Source organism: Marmota flaviventris, chromosome 1 (genome assembly GCF_047511675.1).
Source record: "Marmota flaviventris isolate mMarFla1 chromosome 1, mMarFla1.hap1, whole genome shotgun sequence".
Taxonomy (NCBI): Eukaryota; Metazoa; Chordata; class Mammalia; order Rodentia; family Sciuridae; genus Marmota; species Marmota flaviventris.
Window position 1 is genome coordinate 162,923,642 of NC_092498.1, and position 21,341 is coordinate 162,944,982.

Below are 21,341 nucleotides of genomic sequence, written 5' to 3' on the forward strand. Positions count from 1 at the left end.
TGAATACCATTTACTTTGGTGCCCAATTACAAACTATGTTCAAAAGCTGTTAAATGATATCTCTGTTAAAAACGCCAACCCTTTAGGCTAAATTTTGTTGACAGACCAGCATTTCTCTTTGCCATAACTCTGAATCCGTGAGGTTTTACTGTAAATTAAAATGGAAACAGCAGGTGTCTATTTCCAGTCAAGCCAACCTTGCAGAATGGTCCATGACTTGATTTTTTCCATTTAATTTGCAAACCAGCCACATGTTGATAAAGGAGAAGTAAGTAAAGTAAAATCTCACAAAAGAAGAGAGGTGGACCTCTGTTCTGCCTCCTAGTGGCTGATAGATTATCCCCTCCAATGACTACTAGATCACAGAAGAGCTTGGCCATTGAACAAACCCTTCCATTTATGGAATTATTTCCATGATCATCTTTCATGTTTTCAAATCCCTTCCCACCTTTTTTTGGGGGGAGGGGCGTGTGAATGCTCCAGAAAGTGTTTCCAGTGTAAATACTTTACAGCATTGAGTGGGGAGGCGGGGGGCTAGTGGGGCTGGCAATTTGTTTTTTCTGCTCTCTTTGAAATCAGCAAAATAGGGCCTGTTGACACCGCCACACATTCTGCATGCTCTCTGCCAGAAATGATTAGCCAACATGCATGCATGCCTTTGAATTGCATTCACATCTGGCCAAGTCTGATGTGAATGATTGCCCTAAGACCCTGCACAATGTTTTCCAAGGGCCCATGTGCATGAAAATGAGTTACTTCACTGATATTTTTTGGTTTTCAATGTACATACATGTCCAACCCCCAGAGAAGTGAAGTCCTGATTTTACTCAGTGTTTCCTAGCTTAAGCCTGATCTTTCCAGCAGACCGGATGCAAAACCAAATACCTCCATGCTGAAAGAGATTTCAAATCACACTTTCTGTGGACAATTGCAGTAATGGTTTCCTTGGACTTAGCCTGAAATAGAAGTAACATCCCCAACATGTAGGGATACACGAGTCCCTGAGTTTGTACGAGACCCTAGACAAATGAAGCCCCAGACATGTAGATTAATGTGATCAATAATGACCAATTTTCAAGTTAGACCAGCAGAAAACCCATAAACACAGTGAAGAAACTCCCCTCTTCTAATATTTTAGAGCAAGAACTAGCCACCAACGGTGATTGACAGCATGACTCCAAACCTACTGAGTTATTGTAAATTGAACAGAAGTTCCACGTCTGTCATTTCTACAGCTGCAACCTCTGACCTCCAGGTCAGAGAAGAGGCTCTCGTGTGGCAGGCCTGGGATCACGAGGAGCACTGCCTTGGATCCCGAGAGCCCCCATTTGTTTCCAAAATGCTGTTCTCTTTACAATAAAAATGACCACACCCTGCTGGATGCATAGTCAATCTTGAACAGCGAGGGCTACAGATCACATCTTGTATCCGAGAGAGAAACTCACCGCCTCTTGTGTCTATCGTTTTTCTGCCACATTTCAAAGGCCTTCGCGTGGTGGTCGGACTTAATGGTGGAGCACGCAGAGATGTTCCTGTCCCTCTTTGCGGTGGACATGGATGCAGCATTAGAAGTGCAACCCCCAGATACATGGGACAGTTTTCCGCTGTTTCAACTACTGAACGATTTTCTCCGAACCGAATGTATGTATCATCTTGGACTGTTTGACTTTCTGGAGTAGTGAGCAGACAAACAGATTGCTAAGACATCTTTACCCCAATGAGAACATGGGTTGGATGGAGAGCTTCATGGTGCTCCCGTGACCTAAACACACATGCACACATCTCGCAGCTCAGGGACCTTCCCTTTCTTCCAGAAAGTGTCCTGTGGCAGAGAGGCCCTCTCTTAACTGCAAAGAAAAAACCCAAGAGCAGTGTGAGAAGAGGTGTCCATGCCTTGTGATTTGTTTGTCCTCGATCAAATGAATTAGCTTACCCTCTTCACCTTGGGCACTGTTTATCAGAAGATGCTTTCTCGGTCAGAAATGATTTCTGGTGCAATAGCACTGCAAGCAATTACAATGTGCCTTATGGAAATAATAGCTGTAAATTGATTTTCCTTGCCTAGAGAGGGTGATGGAGGAAGAGAGGGAGTAAAGAATGTTCTTTCTTCCTGGTAACTGAATGGGAGCTAGGTAAACATAAAAGATGGTGTGCATTAGCTGGGCACGGTGGTGCATGCCTGTAATCCCAGCAGCTCAGGAGGCTGAGGCAGGAGGATCTCGAGTTCAAAACCAGCCTCAGCAAAAGCGAGGTGCTAAGCAACTCAGTGAGACCCTGTCTCTAAATAAAATTCAAAATACGGCTGGGGATGTGGCTCAATAGTTGAGTGCCCCTGAGTTCAATCCCTGGTAACCCCCCCCAAAAAAAAGATTGTATGCATTGCTATTATGTTGTTTCTTGAAGGAACATCATTTTTTTTCCTTAAATGACACAAAATGAGTAAAGTATTTTTGAATGTCGTTTCTCTTCCAAAGAGATTGAAGCAAGAACTTCTGTTCATGTTCTTTTTTTTTTCCTCCTCTTTTATTTGGCAGGGGGGTGGGGGCTGGCAGGGACCAGTTCCTTAAAAGCAGGGTATTTAATATAGAATGCCATCATCTCTGTGTGTACACTGTACTTTGATAAAGCAACTGTGGGTTCTTACCAAGCTTTTGCTTCTCTGTTCTAGATAATTTGTGCAATGGAAAATTCCACAAACACCTGCAAGACCTGTTTGCCCCACTTGTTGTTAGATACGTGGATTTGATGGAGTCCTCAATTGCACAATCCATTCACAGGGGCTTTGAGCGGGAGTCATGGGAACCAGTCAAGTAAGGAAACCTCTTTTGATACCATCGGAGTTTGGGTGCAAATGGCTGGAGAGTCATCCAGAAATGGATTGATGGTGTCACATGACATTTTCATTGTTAGTCTGAATAGAAAGCAAGCACTCTATTTATTTCCTACCATGGTTCTCTTACCTTTCTTGCCCAAATGGGGTGGGGGGAAGAGGTTGAGAAATGTTTTATGAAGTGAAACCTTTGTTTTATTGCACAAAGTTTGATAAGGATGAAGTGATATAAACCTGGTGGTGATATTTGTACTGTGTATCTTCCTCAAATGGTGTTATCCCAAGCAATTAGTGTTTCCCAAAGCGTGTTCCATAGGGTTCTCAGAGGGTTAACAAACTTTTTCTATAAAAGTCCTGATGACTAATCCTGTAATTCCAGTGGCTAGGGAGGCTGAGGGGAAGGATCTCAAGTTCAAAGTTAGCCTCAGCAATTTAGTGAGGCCCTGAGCAACTCAGTGAGACCCTGTCTCTAAATAAAATATTACAAAGGGCTGGAGATGTGGCTCAGTGACTAAGCACCCCTGGGTTCAGTCCCTGGTACCAAAACAAACAAACAAAAAATGGCCAGATAATAAACATTTAGGCTTCTTGATTCACATGATCTGCAACACAACTACTCAACTTTGCTATTGTATCATGAAAATAGTTATAGATGACTGTGGCTATGTTCCGCTAAACTTTATATACCAACAGGGCATAGTTTGCTATTCCTGGGTTGGGCCCTTGAGACACACCTCAGAAAAGAACTCTACAGCCAGATGACTTCAGGAAACACTACCTACCCAACTCGTCCACCCATACCCTTATCCTGAACAGCCACAAAGCGGGCTAGTTTGCCAACTCTGAGATTCTAGTTACACAGAATCTTGCTCACCTCTGATTAACCCAGAGTTTCCTTAATGTACCTGACCACAGTCTGCATTTTAAAATGGATTTTTCTATCCTGCAGGAAAAAATCACAGGACATCCTGTGGGTTGAGTTTGTTCATGTTCACCACTGTCTAGCACATAGTAGGTCCCATTTGATTGTGTTTGGTAGAGTCTGTGTCACCTCCATTCCCCAGCCAAGAAGAGGGCTATGCCCCCAGGATGCCAGAGGCTCAGCCCCAGCCTTCCCTGTCTGTAAATAGAGACCCCTGTGTGGAGAGTTTGTGGTGTGGTTTGCAAAAGTCTAGTGAAGTCTGGTTCGGGCTTTTCCCTATCAAATTTTAGGTTTTGTTTTTGTTTCCTTTTACATCTTTGGGGCATAGCAATCCATATAGAACAAAGTGGGACTAGACTGTGTCCTAGTGACCTAAAGGAAGTCCAGGTAAATATTCAAGAAGCTTGTCCTCAGTATGGAATCTTTGACCTGTTTTTAAGCGATTTCCTAAATTAAGATTCTCCTTCTAATATTCCACTGTATACGACTGACTGATTAAGCTTTCTCTGAGCCACAAGGAATGATTTCTAGCTTGCTCTACTGACAGCAAGTTAATAGGCAGTAACTCTTTATTTGCAAATGCCAAGAAATTTAAATTTTAGCTTATCATCCTTAGGTTGATAATGGCCTCTTGACATGGCCCTGTTGCCTTTTTAACTCATGAGGATGAAACTGGATCCCTTGATGGTAAGGCATTAATGAGAGGCTTCTAATTTTTTTTCTTTTCTTTCTTTCTTTTTTTTTTTTTTTTTGTGCCACAGTTGAGCCCAGGGGTGCTTAACCACTGAGACACATCCCCAACCCCCTGCTTCTTTTTTTTTTTTAGATAGAGTCTCACTAAGTTGCTCAGAGCCTTGCTAAGTTGCTGCAGCTGGCTTTGAACTTGAGATTCTCCTGCCTCAGCCTCCCAAGCCACTAGGATTACAGGCGTGCACCATTGTGCCCAACACTAATTTTGTTTTAATCACTCACTATAATCAATACAATTCTGCTTTGGAGAATAGCTGTGAAAATAAAATAAAAAATTTAAATGAGTAATATCCCCATTTTGAAAACAAAATGGTCTTGAAATAGCATGTACTTATTTGGGTTTAAATGTATAAATGCCAACAAACCTTGGAAGGAATGATCAGTACCCTTCACTGTTCCTTAAAAGGCTTAGATTTAGGACCTCATCGTCCAAGGCAAGCACTTGAACAAAACTCTAGTAATTTGTTTTCTCATCTGCAAAACCAATTTTTTAAGCAGTCCCTACCCAGGGTCTGAGAATTGTCGTGGAGCTCCGTGATAATGTCACCTAAGTCATTTTATAATCTGTTAAATTCTTCAAAAGCCAAACATATGACTGCTATTCCTTTGGAAGCATTAAATATTTTTAGTACTATCAGAAGTAAAGATAGAATTGAAATCGTTTTCACAATTGGAAGTCTTAGTCTGGGAACATTTTGTTGGGGATGTTTTTTACTGAGGAAAAGAACTGGAATTGGTGGATTGATGATTTAAAGATCTGAAGCTTCATAAAGGAATCAGAGTTGTGATTTTAATCACCTGGAAATTATGCAGATGCGCGTGTATATTTTAAGGAGTCTTTGCCGTCCAAAACTGCGCTGTTGGCGAGTGAGTGTGATTTCAGTTTGTTCAATTTGTGCTAAAATTGTACTAAACAGTACGTACCTTTCAGAGGATGTGGAGAGATTTCAAAGGGCCAACTAAAACACAGACTAAATTAAAATTATTTGAAACCAAACACGTTTTATTAGCTGATTTGTAAACAGAATGAGGAAGGTGTGGGACGGCTTTGTAGAATGGCAGAGGATGAAGGGTAAAAATGATGTTTTTTGGAATCCTTTTCATCAAGCTCACCCAAAAAACAAGAAACTGACTTGGGTAAATTTAGATTTGCTCATTCCTTTCAGTTGGGGCTCCATGATCCTCCAATACACACACACACACACACACCAGCCTATCTGTCAAACAATTGCTATCCTCAAATAGTTCTTATTCTTCTATTTTTCAGAAGTCATGGTTACAGGTAAAATGAGAAAGGCATTGTAAAAGCTATCTTTGAAATCACCAGTATTCAAAAACATTAAAGAAAAACAGCTCTCTGACCAGAAAATGCTACCAATGTGTTGAGTTTGCTAAAAAAACAGTGTTAAAAGTATTATTTTTCCTTCCAATTTCCTCATTTCAAAATAGGGCCCTATAAATGAAAAGGGAGATATAATTATCTGGGCTTAATGCAACCAATGTTATTTGATGGAAAGGGTAAAATGACTAAGTCCTATGGTCATCTTCCCCTGAAAATCCAGCGGCTGTCTTTCCATCTCTGGGAGGAGAGAAAAGAGATACTACATCTATTTTCATTGTGCCATATGCAGTCCTGGCTGGAATCTCTGCACATTGGTGGAAGCTGCCCCCGCAGAGCTTCTAACCACAGCTCAAGGGAGCCCTCTCTGGGGTGTCCATCAGGATGTGTCACAGGATCACCACCCACAGTTGGGCAGGTGGTTTGCACCCCTTCTGGCAGCCCACCAACAAGCAGGTGTACAGCATTTCCACAGCTCTTTGCTGTTGGCTCATTGCTGATCGGTCATATGGCCTTGAAGGTGGACAAAATCCCAGAAAGCACCTCATCCAAAGTCTGGCCAAGTCTAGCACCTGCCCCAACCCATCCCCAGTGCCTTTTCCTGACATGTGGTCACTCAGTCTCTCCTTGAACACTCCAAGCACAGGAATCCTTGGCTTCATAGTTATAATTTTAGGTTAGGATGGATTCAAATGGTAAATCTAAGTGCTGCTTCATGATCTATGCACACAGTAAAGTTTGGGTTCCTCTTTTCTCAAAATGCACTTTTTTCCTTTCTGCCTGAGATATGCATATGAAAAATCTGAAACTTAATGTCCATTTCCAGATTGCTAATGATGTCAATATTTTAATCATAAGAAATATCAGACCAGAGACAATTTAGCAATGTGTAGGTGGCCTAGTGTCAAATTGACAAGGATCAGATTTGGCATGGGAACTCGTGTCTCTAGATGACGTTGGGCCACCAAGATCCTCCCTCAGTTGATTTTGCTGAGACGCATGCAGTCCTTTATAAAACAAGCACAGAATAACCAAGCTCTTCCAATGTTCACATTCCTGAAAATATACCTCTTCATATCTGTACACATCTACACATTAGATTGTCACGATCTCAGCCTGGTACAGTGGCACACGCCTGTAATCCCAGCAGCTTGGGAGGCTAAGGCAGGAGGATCATGAGTTCAAAGCCAGCCTCAGCAATAGTGAGGTCATCAGCAACTCAGTGAGACCCTGTCTCTAAATAAAATACAAAATAGGGCTGGGGGTGTGGCTCAGTGGTCTAGTGCCCCTAAGTTCAATCTCTAGTATCCCCCCCGCAAAAAAAAAAAAAAGATTGTCACTATCTCCTTAGCAGCTAGAGCAGGGATCTGGGATATAATCTATGCTCAGTGACTCCTCATGACTAATTGGCATACTGATGAAAGAAGTTACACAGGCTGAAGATTGTAAAGATAACAATAGGAAAGTGATGAGAATAGGAAAGAAGAAAAGATACATTCACCTGATTGCAGAGATTTCAATCTACTTGAGCCTGGGCAACATTCACACAAGAAGAATGACTAAATACTTACCAGTGTACAAATACCATAAGGAAGAATTGCGAGATCATAGATTAGAGGGAGCGAACTGTGAGACCATGAAGGTAATGGCTTGGAGATTAAAATTTCAAAAGGGATAGGGGTGTTGGGAAAAGAGCATGAATAGAAACAGGGTAGGAAGCAGAGTTTGCAAAGGGAAAGAGGAATGTTCCCTTTAGCCATCACAATATTGAAAGGAGGAGGGCTGGGGGTGTGGCTGAAGCGGTAGCGCGCTCGCCTGACATGCGCGAGGCACTGGGTTCGAATCCTCAGCACCACATACAAATAAAATAAAGATGTTGTGTCCACCAAAAACTAAAAAATAAATAAATATTTTTTAAAAAGAAAGAAAGAAAGGAGGAAACAAGCCTTGGAGACAGGCTTGAAAGGTTCCAAAATCCCATGAAGTTTGGAAATTAATTCTGTAGGCATTGCATCCTCAATTGGGGGCTTTATAATCCCCAAGCTGGTGAAAATTGGCATTTTACAGAGCATAGTAAAGTAGGTTAGTCTTTTCATATATTTAGCTTACCTTTTCTTGCCCATTCCCACAAAACCACCTTTTAGTCCCAAGTAGTGATGTTTAATGGACTTTCCCAAAAATGAGAAGTGAAAGGATAAATTTGTGAGACACCTGTTTCTTTTACATGCAATACATAAGCAGATAAACAGTATATCTGTGGTATTAAATTCCTGTGGAGAAGGAGGGGGTCATGAATGTCACTATGGAGACTCTTGAGAAGATATCAAAGGATGCCCATGCCCCCAAAGTAGGATTAAACCTAAGAACATTGAGAGAGTTTTGATGCCCAGTGCACCAAGACAAGACAAGATACGCAGCATAGCCGGGCGCAGTGGCACAGGCCTGTGATCCCAGCGGCTCAGGAGGCTGAGGCAGGAGGATCACAAGTTCAAAGCCAGCCTCAGCAACTTAGTGAGGCCCCAAGCAACTCAGCAAGACCCTGTCTCTAAATAAAACATAAAAAGGGCTGAGGATGTGGTTGAGTGCCCCTGAGTTCAATTCCCGATGCCCCCCCCCAAAAAAAGATACACTGCATATATTCATGCAAAAAATGAATAAGAGTAGAACATGTTCTGTATCTAAAATATACCCCATCCATAAATCTGAAGCAGAAATCACAGACAGAAGACACACTGTGCCCCTCTGCAGGTAAATGTAGTCTTGCATAAAATTAATTCCAGTAAATAAGGAATGACTCCACCTCTGGTCCTTCCCATCAGTAGAAATGATTAGACACACACACAACTATAAACATTCATCCACGTGAGAGGGTAGATGAGAACTTTTTTAATCCAATGCTTCACAGATGGGAATGAAATGAAAGTTATCCTTTTTCATCAGGGTCCCCAAAATGAATGAATCTGATTTTTAAAAGATATTTATTTACTTGTAGATGAACATACAGTATCTTTATTTATTTTTATGTGGTGCTGAGGATTCAACCCAGTATGTCACACATACCAGGCAAGCACTTTACCACTGAGCTACAGCCTCAGCCCCAATGAATCTGATTTTTAACATGTATCCATTTTTAGAATCGCCGTTCACACATCTTGTACTATCCAGTGACATATAAGTTATGATTCTTAACAGAGAAGCATGACTAACTGGCTCTTAGATTATTGATAAAGGGCCCTCTTTAAACATAATAATTCATTACAACCACCAACAGCTCCAGGAGCCTGATCATCGGGACTGAGTGCAACTAGAACATTCTCCCCTTTCCCATGGATAATAGTGAAATATTATGCTTGCAATTCACCTCTTTGATTATTAATATGTTTTTAATACCCAAATGAAATATTAGTAACATTATTGATACACTCTATTATTTTGCTAAGGCAGAAATATCAAGCATGTTATATCATTTTAAAAGTTGACCATTATGATATGTCCCTGAAGGAAATGTCTCTATATGAGCCCAGTGCAAGAGGGTAGCCAAACTGTCATATTTTACAAATATAATATGCTTTGATTAATATAAGTATTTTTTTTAATTTTCGTGTGCAAAATGAAGCTCACTTCTAATTTGTGTACCCACCATCCGCTAATATGTTTAAATTAAGTTGCTTTTCTGCATACATTTGTATGTTATTCATTCCTAGCTACTTTTAATTTGCTCAGAATTGACATTTTAACTTTCCAGGCTGCCATCTCTAGGATCTCCTAATTCCTTGATCATTATTCAGTGTGTGTATCATTTAATGATCACATTTGCTTATATAGGTTTACACATGTCTCAGTGGAAATTGCTAACGGATTTGTTACATGGCAGTGTTTAAGACTGAGAACCACCAGGGACTGAATTCAAAGGCAAATTCCTGAGTTAAACAGAGACACACGGAGGGAAGAGTTCCATTTTTCTTCCTCTACTTAGTACTCATATTTAGCTCACCTTCTCTAGGCCATCCCCACAAATCCACCCTTTCTTTCCAAGTAGGGATGTTTAGTGGGCTTTCCCAAAAAGGAGAAGTATAAAAGATAAATCTGGGAGACACCTGTTCCTCTGACTCAATGAGAGGATGCCAGGTTGGCAATTTTGCCTTCTAGAGTTTTCGTTCTACAGCCAGGGCTATGTCACCCTTGTGAAAGAGTAACTTGTTTCTGGAGGGTGTCAGGTGTCCAAACGATCTACAAGGGTCCAGAATTTCTGACTTAGAAAGAGGCTTACCCCACTGATCAAGCCCCCAGAGGCAGCTCCAGCCCTCCAGGAGTCCTGTTAGTCAAACAGCTTCCCCAGGGCAGAGCTTCGTTGGCAAACCCTGCTCTTCTCCTGCAAGATCCAAAACAGAGAACCTCAATTCCTTTGCCAAAGTGCTGTCAACTCCACTTAAACAGGAAGGCTCCTCTCAGATGCGGAGCTGGGCTGGGCTCTACCGTGCCAGTGACTTTGGCTGGATAGCACACCCTTAAAATGCCATTCCTAGGCGTTCAGTGCCAGCTTTTGGAACAGTCCGTGACATGGACTCTCCAGAGAGAGGCAGTTGATTCAAGTTGAGGGTTTTGTTTTGTTTTATTTTCTCTCTTTACTCATAAAACCACCCATCCTTCTTCTATTACATTAGCGATCCATCTTTGTTGAAAAAAAAAATGAGAAAAAGTTACATTTTTAATATTTGGAGCATTTCTTTAAAACTGGGGATTGAACCCAGTGGGGTTTAACCATTAAGCCCCATCCCTTGCCCTTTTTATATTATATTTTGAGACAGAGTCTCACTGAGTTCCTTTAGGGCCTTGCTAAGTTGCTGAAGCTGGCTTTGAACTTGCAATCCTCCTGCCACAGCCTCCCAAGCCATTGGGATGATAGGCATGTGCCATGGTGTCCAGCAATATTTTCTGCATTTTAAACTGATTTTAACTTTTTATAGAAAAAAAATGTGTAGCTTGATTAATTTTCACACAGTGAACATATCTATTTAACAATCACTCATATAAAGAAATAAAGCACCCCCAGCCTCTCCGGTAAGAATTTGATATGAGTCCTGCATTTGGGATTCTTTTTTTTTTTCCCCTAGGTGTCTATTTCTGTATACAAACATTTCTCCATTGTACTTTATCTTAGTTTGGGGAGGGCAGAAAGTTTGCATTTTAAGTATTCTATAAAATTACTCAGAGCTGATCCTTCTTGATACAATTTCTTCATCTTTGCCATCAACTCTGTCACCCCGTTGCACATACTTCCCAGCTTTAGAAATAGCAGTTGGAAAGAATTCAACTTCTGCATATCATCATTTTGTGTATGTTCAAGGGGATGAGCTTTCTATCCTGTCTTGTATCTAATACATGACCCGAAAAGTGTGTCTCTTTGGATAATACTTATAAATGAGACTAAGAAAGTTAATGTGCTCCATTGTTTCTGTTTTAAATTTATCATTTATTTTTTGATGGACACCTACTATTTATACATACATGTGAGGTAGGAGGTGATATTTTGATTCATGTGCACCTTGGGTAGTGATGAACTGGGTGGTTAGCATATCAATCCTTATAGATTTTGTTTCCTATGATGAGTACATTCAAATTCCTCTCCTCTAATTATTTTGAGATATTGAACACATTCTTATTAATTATGTTCACCCTACGTGAACACGAGAGCTTATTCCTCCTAGCAGACTCTAACACGACACCTGTCAATCAACCTCTCCCCTACCCCCTCCACCTGTTCCTCTGCCTTTGCTGTCCATTCTACCTAATTCACAGCAGCCCCAGCCTGGTCCGCCCACCATGCCAAGAATTAATTCCATGAACTTCAAGTTCTTAGTATGAGGCAAGTTCTCTTCTGGACTCTTTTGACAATGGATTTGGAAACAGAAGGCCCCTCACGAAGACATTGAAACAATGTGATCATTGTTCATGGGCCCTCCTCGAGGGTACGCCCTTCTGAGCCACTCCCTGTTGATTTTTTTCTGTTTGTTTCTTCATTAACGTGCGTCATTTCTCTCTGCATCCCGAGCCACATCCCAGCTGCCATCCGTAAGCTGCTTCCTGAAGTGTGTCGCTTGAGTTCTTACTGTTGTCTTGCTGTGGACTTAGCCGATTTATTTACAACAGTCGTTGTGCTTCTGCCACATCTGCATTGTCACTGTGATGGTATTTTTTTCTTTCTGTCTGTTTCTTCCACAGGAGTTTAACCAGTAACCTACCCAATGTGAACCTACCCAATGTGAACCTTCCCAAAGTACCAAATCTACCAGTTAACATCCCTCTAGGTATCCCTCAAATGCCTACTTTTTCGGCACCATCATGGATGGCTGCTATGTATGATGCTGAGTGTGTATTCAGTTCACATTAGATCTAATTTAAATTTAAGTGATCTTGGCATGGATATGTATTGTTTATTTCTATACATCCTATATAACAGAGATGGAGATGGATAATTAGACATATTTTGCTGATCATGCAGAGACAATATTGTTTATTTCTGGCATACATCATGTTTGTAAGACGTTTGCTATATATACAGCACTAACAATTTGTCTTACTCCCACTGAACACTTGAGGACTATGTTTCACTTCCTGAATTCTTTTGTGAAAGGATTTTACCCCCCTTTTTTCATGCAGGTGACATGATTCTGGGGAGTTAGTCACCCAAAAATAGTCCAGGAAACCTATTGGACAGGCTGGCCAGTCATTTCTTGCCTGATCCCAGTCTCAAAAAGGAAGCATACTTCCCTCGAAGCTGAGTTTTGATTTTTTAAAAATAATAATTATGAGTCCCAGAGACTGTTTAAGCCACAAAGCATATTTCCGGTGTCAGCAAATGGCAGAATGTAGTAACAGTTTCTGCAGGACTAAATGAAAATTTCTGAATGGATCAAGCCCTAGTAATGTCAATACTATGTAAAGATACATTCCTAGGTCAAGTTACAGTAAGGATCTTTTGAGATCTAGGTAGCAAGAAGGTCTCTAAATTTGAAAAAGCAAGATTCAGACCAGGCAATATTAAATTTGGGGTAGCCACGTCATCTGTGGTCTGAGACGTAGGGTCGTCCTTCATCTCTGCTAATATCAGGGCTGGATGAGGTGAGTTTTCTTGGTGCCTGGATTACTTCCTCAAGTCCAGTGGTTCATGGGAGTAAGCATTGAGTAGCCATTTCTTCTAGCTGAGGAAAGGAATCCTCTCCCCTTTTTCCTTAGCAAGAAGATCGGGCATCCCTAAATTCTACCTCAGGGAAATTAAATTAGAATCACGTGCATGATTTAATAAGTGAAATAAGGTTTAGCAATTCTATACCCTCCTTTGATCCTTTTCTTCGACCACAGCTAATTATAGGCCAGATAAGCTTTTTCTTGAAAGAATAAATTGGCACGTTTTCAAAGGAAAGTGTTATTATCAAAGGAATAAAAAAAAATGATCTGAAACTGGCAGTGATGTTTTGAAATCTCGAAATCACGTTCGTCAGGATGGCTGTCAGCTTTTTTTTAATGTTCTTAGACTCCAGGTAGAGAACAGGGCATTAAAAGGGCTTCTTGCTTGGCTTCTCCAAAGCTACCTCACATTTTTAAAAACCTCTAATTGCTCTCAAGTTCACAATGAAATCATATGTTCAACAAATTAAAGCCTTCCCCCCCCCAAAAAAAAGGTATTTCTCAGGAAAAAAAAATCATCTAAGAAAAACATATCATATTCATGCTAAGATGACTCTATTAAAAGTTAGATTAGGTAGCATCTGTTTAAAATTTAAAAGTAAATATCTTAGAGCTTCTCTTACCTTCTTCTCTGCATGCTCTGTGACACTGTTTTTGAAAAGATATGAATCAAGACATTGTAATAAAGCAGATAATGGTCTCCATTCAATTAATTAAGGCATGAGTGGGAACACATTTTGGTAACTGCTTAGCAATCAAAATAATCTTGGTGCTATTGCCTTAACATTAGCAGTTTATCTTAAAAATAAAAAGAAAATATTCTTTTCCTCATGTCAAAACTTAATAATAAGCTCTTCAAAGGAAAAAAAAACCCTAAGAGAATTTTCTGAAACTCTGAAACCAGATGGGTGTCAAAATGTTGTTGTAATAAATACCAATTATTGCATTCATATGTACTTAATGATTTAAAACATAAACCATGCAGTTCCAAAACGGGGCTTAGACTAGACAAAGTTGGGGTTTCTTTTTTTCCCAGGCCTAGGATGGGACAGGGGGGAAAGGCTGAACTTCCGCAGAGAGACAAAAGCATCTCTTCTGCAGGATGCTTACAGCAGTATCTGAGAAGGAGGCGTGGATTCTCTATCACCCACCAGGAAATGCCTGATTCCATATCTTTTCATGATTCCAATTTCCTCCTTTTGCCACCTTTCATTTTAAGGACGTGTTTCCATGTTACCTGCTCCTACGTGTCAGATAACATCTACGTACTGACCTCAGACTGGTCTGTCCTGAAAACATTACCCTGTCGGTCCAGGCCGTAGGCTCCCTCCTGGCATGTTGGGAGTTTGCCCCGTCCCCCTCCCACCCCGCAGTAGCTGTGTATGCATTTATGCACTAGCTATATTTCTCTCTGAAGCATTAATTCAATGCAGCTGGCATCTGTCACAATAGAAACACCCACTCTCATCTGTTTCTATAGACGATGTCAGAACAAGTGATAATGCATGGTGTGTTGGGCATTTTATAAATTACCGTGTTAGCATTAGTGGTATGCGAGGAAGAGGGTAGGGGGGGCGGCCACCCCTCAGAGTTCCAAAAGGGATTGTTACCAAAGAGAAAGCCAGCAAAGGGCAAGATGAGAGTGGATCATTTCCTATACACAGGCTTTCCGTGGATGCCCCAGGTAAAAGTCCCTTAGTCATCATTGGACAGAAAGGAATCACCTCCCATTTCCCCATCTGTACAGAGGACTGGGTAAGACAGTATGGCCGAAAAAAGAGCTCAGGTTCTGAGCCCTGCAGCATTGCAAATCTCTCCGGTCCACTCACCTCCCCTGCCCTGACTCCCCTCCTCCTGGGGCTGCCTGTGCAGCAGGCTGGTTTGTGAAAATTGGAATGAGAATCAAACTGAACACGAATTTTGGGTTTGGGGTACCCAGGTGTCCCCCCGTCTTGATGCCCCCCACCCAGTTTCTTTCCAGCTCTTCAAGAGAGAAAGCAGGTCCTCGCTCACCACTTTGTTAGCACTAAAACCGAAAAGTCTTGTGCAATCTCCAAGAAGCCTCCGCTCTGGAGGGCAGCTGGGGAAGTGCATGAAACCCTGAATCTTAATAACTGCATGTTGCCATGTAGTTATTATCCGTGGAAACTGACTTCTCCCCCTGGTGCGTGGCCTTCATCTGAATCATCACATGTGTTAATGTGGTTATTGAAGGAAGGCTGATTTTTACCATACGCCATTCTCCTAGTTACTATGGAACCAACCCCTTCTTCAGACGTCTCACTGGTCTGGAGTAATTGGCAGAGCAAAGATGACTAGGTCCTGTATGGTAAAACTCAAAAGCTGCGGTGGAGATTGCCCCCACCTCCACCGCCAACACGCGTCGTTTTGTATGTGGAAGCCACTGTTTGCCTAAAGCCTCCTAGCCCCCCGTCAGTTGTCTCTGTGTTCATTTCTACAGAGCCTGGGGCTTACTGGGTGACTCTTGTCTTCTAATTCTTGTCCTGCTAGTAATGGATCAGGCACCTCAGAAGATCTATTCTGGAAACTTGATGCCCTTCAAACCTTCATCCGGGACCTGCACTGGCCCGAGGAAGAATTTGGAAAGCATCTGGAACAGCGGCTGAAACTGATGGCAAGTGACATGATTGAGTCCTGTGTCAAAAGGTAAGCACAGGTGGCTGGATAGATCCAGCATGTCTCTGCCACTGTCCACTGGCACCAGGATGGTGTCTTCTCTTTCACTGTGTTTTGGAGTTTAATGGAGACAGTTATTGTTTATAAAAGCCAGCTGGATCCCTAACTACCCAAATCTAGCTTGTATTCACCTGCCACCCATCTGTCCCAAACCCAAAATAACTTGGCTGCCAATTTTCTCATGGTTATCAGCATCAGGAAGGAAAGATACACATGTTCTTTTTTTTTTTTTTTTTTTTGGTATCTGGAATCAAGCCTAAGGGCATTTGACTCTTGAGCCACACTCCCAGACCCCAGCCCATTTTTTAAATTTAAATGTAAATTTTTAATTTTAGAGAGATAGGGCCTCTGTAAGTTGCTGAGGCTGGTTTTGACCTTGTGATCCTCCTGCCTTAGCCTCCTGAGTCTCTAGGATCACAGGCATGCACCACTGCACCCAGCACCACATTCATTCTTGTTCATCTCTGTATCCCCATTATCTAGCAGTGTCTGGCACACAAAAATATTTTACCTAGTAAGATTTGTTAAATACATGAATGTATGTAGCTAGGTGGAGTGTTGAGAGGAAAGAAAAAGAGATGAACAAGCTGGGTATGATGGTGCATACCTGTAATCCCAGTGGCTTAGGAGGCTGAGGCAGGAAGATGGCAAGTTCAAAGCCAGGCTCAGCAACTTAGCGAGTCCCTAAGCAATACAGTGAGACCCTGTCTCTATTTAAATTTTAAAATGGGCTGGGGATGTGGCTCAGTGGTTAGGCACCCCTGGGTTCAATCACTAGTACCAAAAGAGACAGAGAGAGAGAGAAAAAAATGAACATACAATTCTAGAGTATCCAGTATATTTGGTACAGGCGATTTTCCAGCAAAGTGAGGCTAGACCCAGTCCTGTCAATCATTCTGTATATGTGAAGTAAGCACCTATAGTGTGATAACTATTCATTGTCTCTGCCAGAATCTGATTGGGTATCAGGAAGTGGGCAGGAGACATTAAACATACACTTTACCTTCCCACAAATTGCCCGTTTTGTCACTGTGGCTTGTAGGATTAGGGTAGGACTTGGAACACTGTACCTGAAGTTCCTAAGCCAACTGTTCCAAGAAGGTAAGGGGAAGAGAATGAGGACGACATGCAGCCTTCAACAAAAACTGAGCTCCTCCCGTAGGCCAGACACAGTGCTGAGTCCCCAGCAGGCATGTCGAAAGAAGGACCACCTCCCTTCCCCCATGGAGCATCCATAGCTGAATATCAAGTACAGACGTGAAATCCACTGACTTGACATCCTCATCATCATCACCCTGCTTGCCCCAGGCCCAAGCCCCAATTCTTTTTCCAACTCATAACTGTCCCATTATTTTTCCTCATTCAAAAAAAAAAAAAAACCACTACAATACAAGCTGCACAGGCTACTCCAGCTCTCCAGATGTTGTGTAGTTTAGTTGATGGATCAGTTGTGGGTGATGGGAGCAGGGTTTGCCTGGAAGTGCTCCGAATTCATCATCTTATATTTTGGAAGAAGAAAAGAGGAAAAGAGAAGTAATAGTAATCAAAACAGGAAACCAAAAAGGCCAAAGAACATCATGACCCCAGGTAGGTGGACAGCCTCTTGGTGGGAATTGGGGAAGAACTGTGCGCCCTGGAGAATCTGGGCAGGTGCTCAATGCTGCTTCTGGAAGCTTATAGTCCTGGTGATCCAGATCCTGGACTTTGCTTTTTTCTTCTCACTTTTAGACCCAAGGACAGGCCTATTTCTCAAACCCACAGTTTCAAATTCCACCGTCTCCTACAGAATCAATATCCATTTTAACAAAAGCTATACTTTTCTGATAGCTGAACCCATCCACCATTAAACATCTTACAGGAAAGTTCTTTACAGCCAAAAGTCCTCCCCCAATCTGTCCTAGGGGCTGAAAAGCATTCGAATTAAGACTTACCAGCTCCTGCTCTAGGTACACACAATTGTGCAAAAAGACATTTATGTCCTCTGCTGAGAAGCCAGTCCTTTATGTCCTTTGCTCAGAGAAAAGGGGACGATATGAGGATATCAAAGGTAGATAGGACTGTTTTATTCCTTATCACATTACAGTCATCTTAAACAGAGGCAGGGCATGGACCTGGTTCCGTCAAATCTCCTCACTCTCCCCAGGACCTAGAAGCATGCTAGGATTGTAGGAGTTAAGTCACCTTTTATTGGCAGAAGTTGGGCCAACACACTTGTATGGCTCCTGGACTCCTGAATTTCCTTCAATTCAGGCCCCAAACACAGGCACAAAGCAGCCAAGAGCAAATGCTGGTAGAAATATCATCCCTTGACCTCCAGCTTTAGAGGAAGTCCTGGAGAAGCCCTTAGGTGTTTTAACTCATAACATCTGTGTTAGAAGAACCTAGAACCACCTTGTTCCTCTTTGGGACAGAATAAAATAACCCCTGCTATCAGACAGTGTAGGGAGGATATTGTTTCACAGATGTAAATATGCAATGCCAAAAAGTCAGGCAGGCACTCTTCAGGTCTGAGCTTCCAAGAAATCGAATGCATCCGTCTGACAAGACATTTACAGAGCCTCAGAGCCTAGTCTGTGTCAGGTCTGAGCTGAACACAAAGCCAGCTGGGTTAAGTGAACTCTCCATGCCTGGCTTTTGGGTCCCAAAGAGCCCTCTCAGTCATATTAATTCTACATTCATCTTGCTTTTCTCACAGCCCCACACTCCAAGGGCTATGAACAGTTCTCTTGTGAAAACAGAAGACGATTACTTCATTGGAAGGGAGCGATTTAGCATTTCCATCTCTCAAATTGGGCCGGAACTGGCACACAAGCCTCGGAAGATCAGCACAGGGACCTGTCCAACTCAATTCCCCATCAGGCCTCCTTTTTCACAAAACTAGAAGAGGATGTATTTTCAGCATAGCTTAAAATGATCATCATGATTAGAAAGCTACTTCAGTGTACTGAGTCTTTAGAAGCCAAAATATGTTTATCTTTAACATGATCATATAATCTATAGGGGTGTTTGGAGGGTTGGGTTGAGTTTTTTTTTCCCCCTTAAGAACTGGGCTTCCAACCTTAGAAATTATACTTGGCTTCTCTGCCTGCACCCGGGGTATGATAGCAAACTGGCATCCTTTCCTGAGCTAACTAGCTGTGTGGTCCTCCTAAGCACTGTTAGAAAACTGCCACAGATCCCTCTTAAAGCAGTGCCTTCTTGGTGGCTACGTGAGCTCTGGAACCAGACAGTGAAGAATGCCGATAAGGTGCCTTAGATGAAAGGGACTTTCCTAAAGCCACCAATAACCGCTTGCTTTCCTTTAAAGACATGGAACAATGTGACACCATTCCCGGAAACCTTTTAAAATATAGCTGGGCCTTTTTACAATGCTGATATCAAGAATTAGATCTCACGCCTGTAAATACCAACTAACCACATCAGATCAGGATTTTCCTGTGAGCAATTAGCATATTGCTGGTGTCCTAACTGGATGTACATCAGAATCAGGTTACATTAGATGATACAATGCTCCAATTGTATATTATGTATATCTTACAAGTGAAGTCGACATAACATTGTATTTTAAATCTATTGGTTTTAATGAGAAAAATACATTCTTATTGAAAATAATACATTGACATTGAAAAACAAAACAAAAACACACAACAGAAATTTCCTAGTCCCACACCTTCTAATCTCACTCTCCTCCCCAAAGGTAGCCCATCTTTAATGGCTTGATCCATTTCCTTTTTTATGACCCTTTAACAAGCAAAAACTGTTTTGGTTTTTTGGGGGTGTTTTTTTTCAGTCTTTAAAGCAATGCAATAAATTTGCTGGATTTCCCCCCCCTTTCAATCTCTTTCAAAAGCAGCAAGAAAGAAAACAATAAATGTCACTTAAGATTTCTCTCCACCGTGAGGTGTTGAAGATTAGAAACTGCTTTTTTGTGTTTGTTTGTTTTTTTTAATGAAGTGATTCAAGGTAGGCCATTGCCAATGTGAGAGATCTTACGTATGCTATAATGCTATAATCGGGTTTTTGTTAATTCATTCGTTCTCCTGCAATTAGGGTTCTCCGTAGCATGTAAACTATAGACAGAAATACGCCAAGCTACAGGTGTTCCGTGGACTGCCGAGAAAGGAAGGGTGTGCGTGGCTGTCTCCATGAATAGACCCTCCTTAGATGGGGAAGTCATTTAAAAGAGAACACATGTGAAGTCATTGTCGCTTGAAACTGATTACAGCCTTCAATTTTCTTTTTTCACTGGCCTCTCAGAAAAAATGTCTCTTCCACCTGCTGCCATCTGAACACTGAATTGGTCTTTTCCTACTTTGTTTTAATAGAACCAGGATTGCATTTGAAGTTAAGCTGCAAAATACCAGTCGATCAACAGATTTTCGAGTCCCACAGTCAATATGCACCATGTTTAATGTTATGGTTGATGCCAAAGCTCAATCAACAAAACTTTGCAGTATGGAAATGGGCCAAGAGGTAAAAAAAAAAAAAAAAAAAAAACAGATTTTTTTTTCTGTCTCCATTGATCATGTAGAAGAAAACTTCACAAATTCCTTCCATCCACTCTAATCTGATAGTTTTAGAAATATACTCAGAACATTTGTAGATTAAGTCGTGGATGAGTGTTCAGTATCTGTCAAGTAAATTTCCAAGGCAATGTGCTGATGAGATTGCCAGTCGCTTGGAAGTGATTCTTGACTGGAGCCAGGGTGGTCGTAAGGTTTCTTAAAGCTAAATGACGTTTGATGACCTTAGTTATTAGGCTGGTATCTCCAAAAGATCTGCGTTTGCCAGCATGCAAGTCATTTTCATGTTCGAAGTGCATGTTAGCACTTGGAACATCTGGACAGCAGGAGAGCTCTTTCTTATATCGAGCAACTCCTCGGGAGTATAACTTTAGCTCTTGCTGCTAATCCAATCCCCAGCCAGCAGGTTCTGAATGTCCAAAACAATTGCAGGCCTTCAATTTTCTATAGATTCGCATAGATTGTGAATCTTCACTGACCAAAAGTTTTCGTCCTTTGCTAAGTTTCCAACTCCAAAGTGGTATTTAAAATGTAAAGGCGAAGGAAACAGCAACTCAGGCTTGATTAGAGATATCATGATCATTTTTCTCCAATGGCCTTAAGCCAGCTAGATATTCATATACCAATTTAGAATTAATTCAGAAACATTTCTGGCAACTGTGTGTTGTTGCCAATTGGCATAAATTGCTCCTAAATCAGATCTTTCGATACCAGCCTTCCATGCTCAGAATTTTTACTAAATTATATTTGCTCCCTATTTGTTATTTATTTTCTCTTTCGGTACCTTCCATTTTTAAATGTGGGTTGGTGGTATTCTCTTTCTGGCAAGATTTTCTTCAACCTTGTATCCCCCACAAGCATGCTTCCTTAGCCACCCCCTGCTAACTTCTGCTCCTGTCTGATTCTCCCAAGCCTTTCGCAGGGAGTAGGTTCTAGGCCTTGGAGTCAAAAGCAGAGGCCATAGTTCTCTTTCCCAGCCCTATTTGCTGCATATGAATGATCTCCAGCCGTGGTTCTCAAATTCCGTGGGGCATCACACTTATCCAGAGAGCTTCTTAAGACTCACATTGTTGTATCCCATCTGGAGCATTT

At 41.6% G+C, this 21,341-nt stretch overlaps 1 protein-coding gene across 1 annotated transcript in view; it reads left to right on the forward strand.

The window, feature by feature from the left end:
• The window catches only part of LOC139706379 (calcium-dependent secretion activator 1-like), a 196,913-nt gene that overhangs the window by 165,043 nt on the left and 10,529 nt on the right, over positions 1-21,341 (forward strand). The window contains 4 exon segments of the mRNA XM_071614040.1: positions 1,485-1,641; positions 2,669-2,810; positions 15,541-15,696; positions 20,052-20,199. Of these exon segments, the coding sequence (XP_071470141.1) occupies positions 1,485-1,641; positions 2,669-2,810; positions 15,541-15,696; positions 20,052-20,199 (603 nt within the window).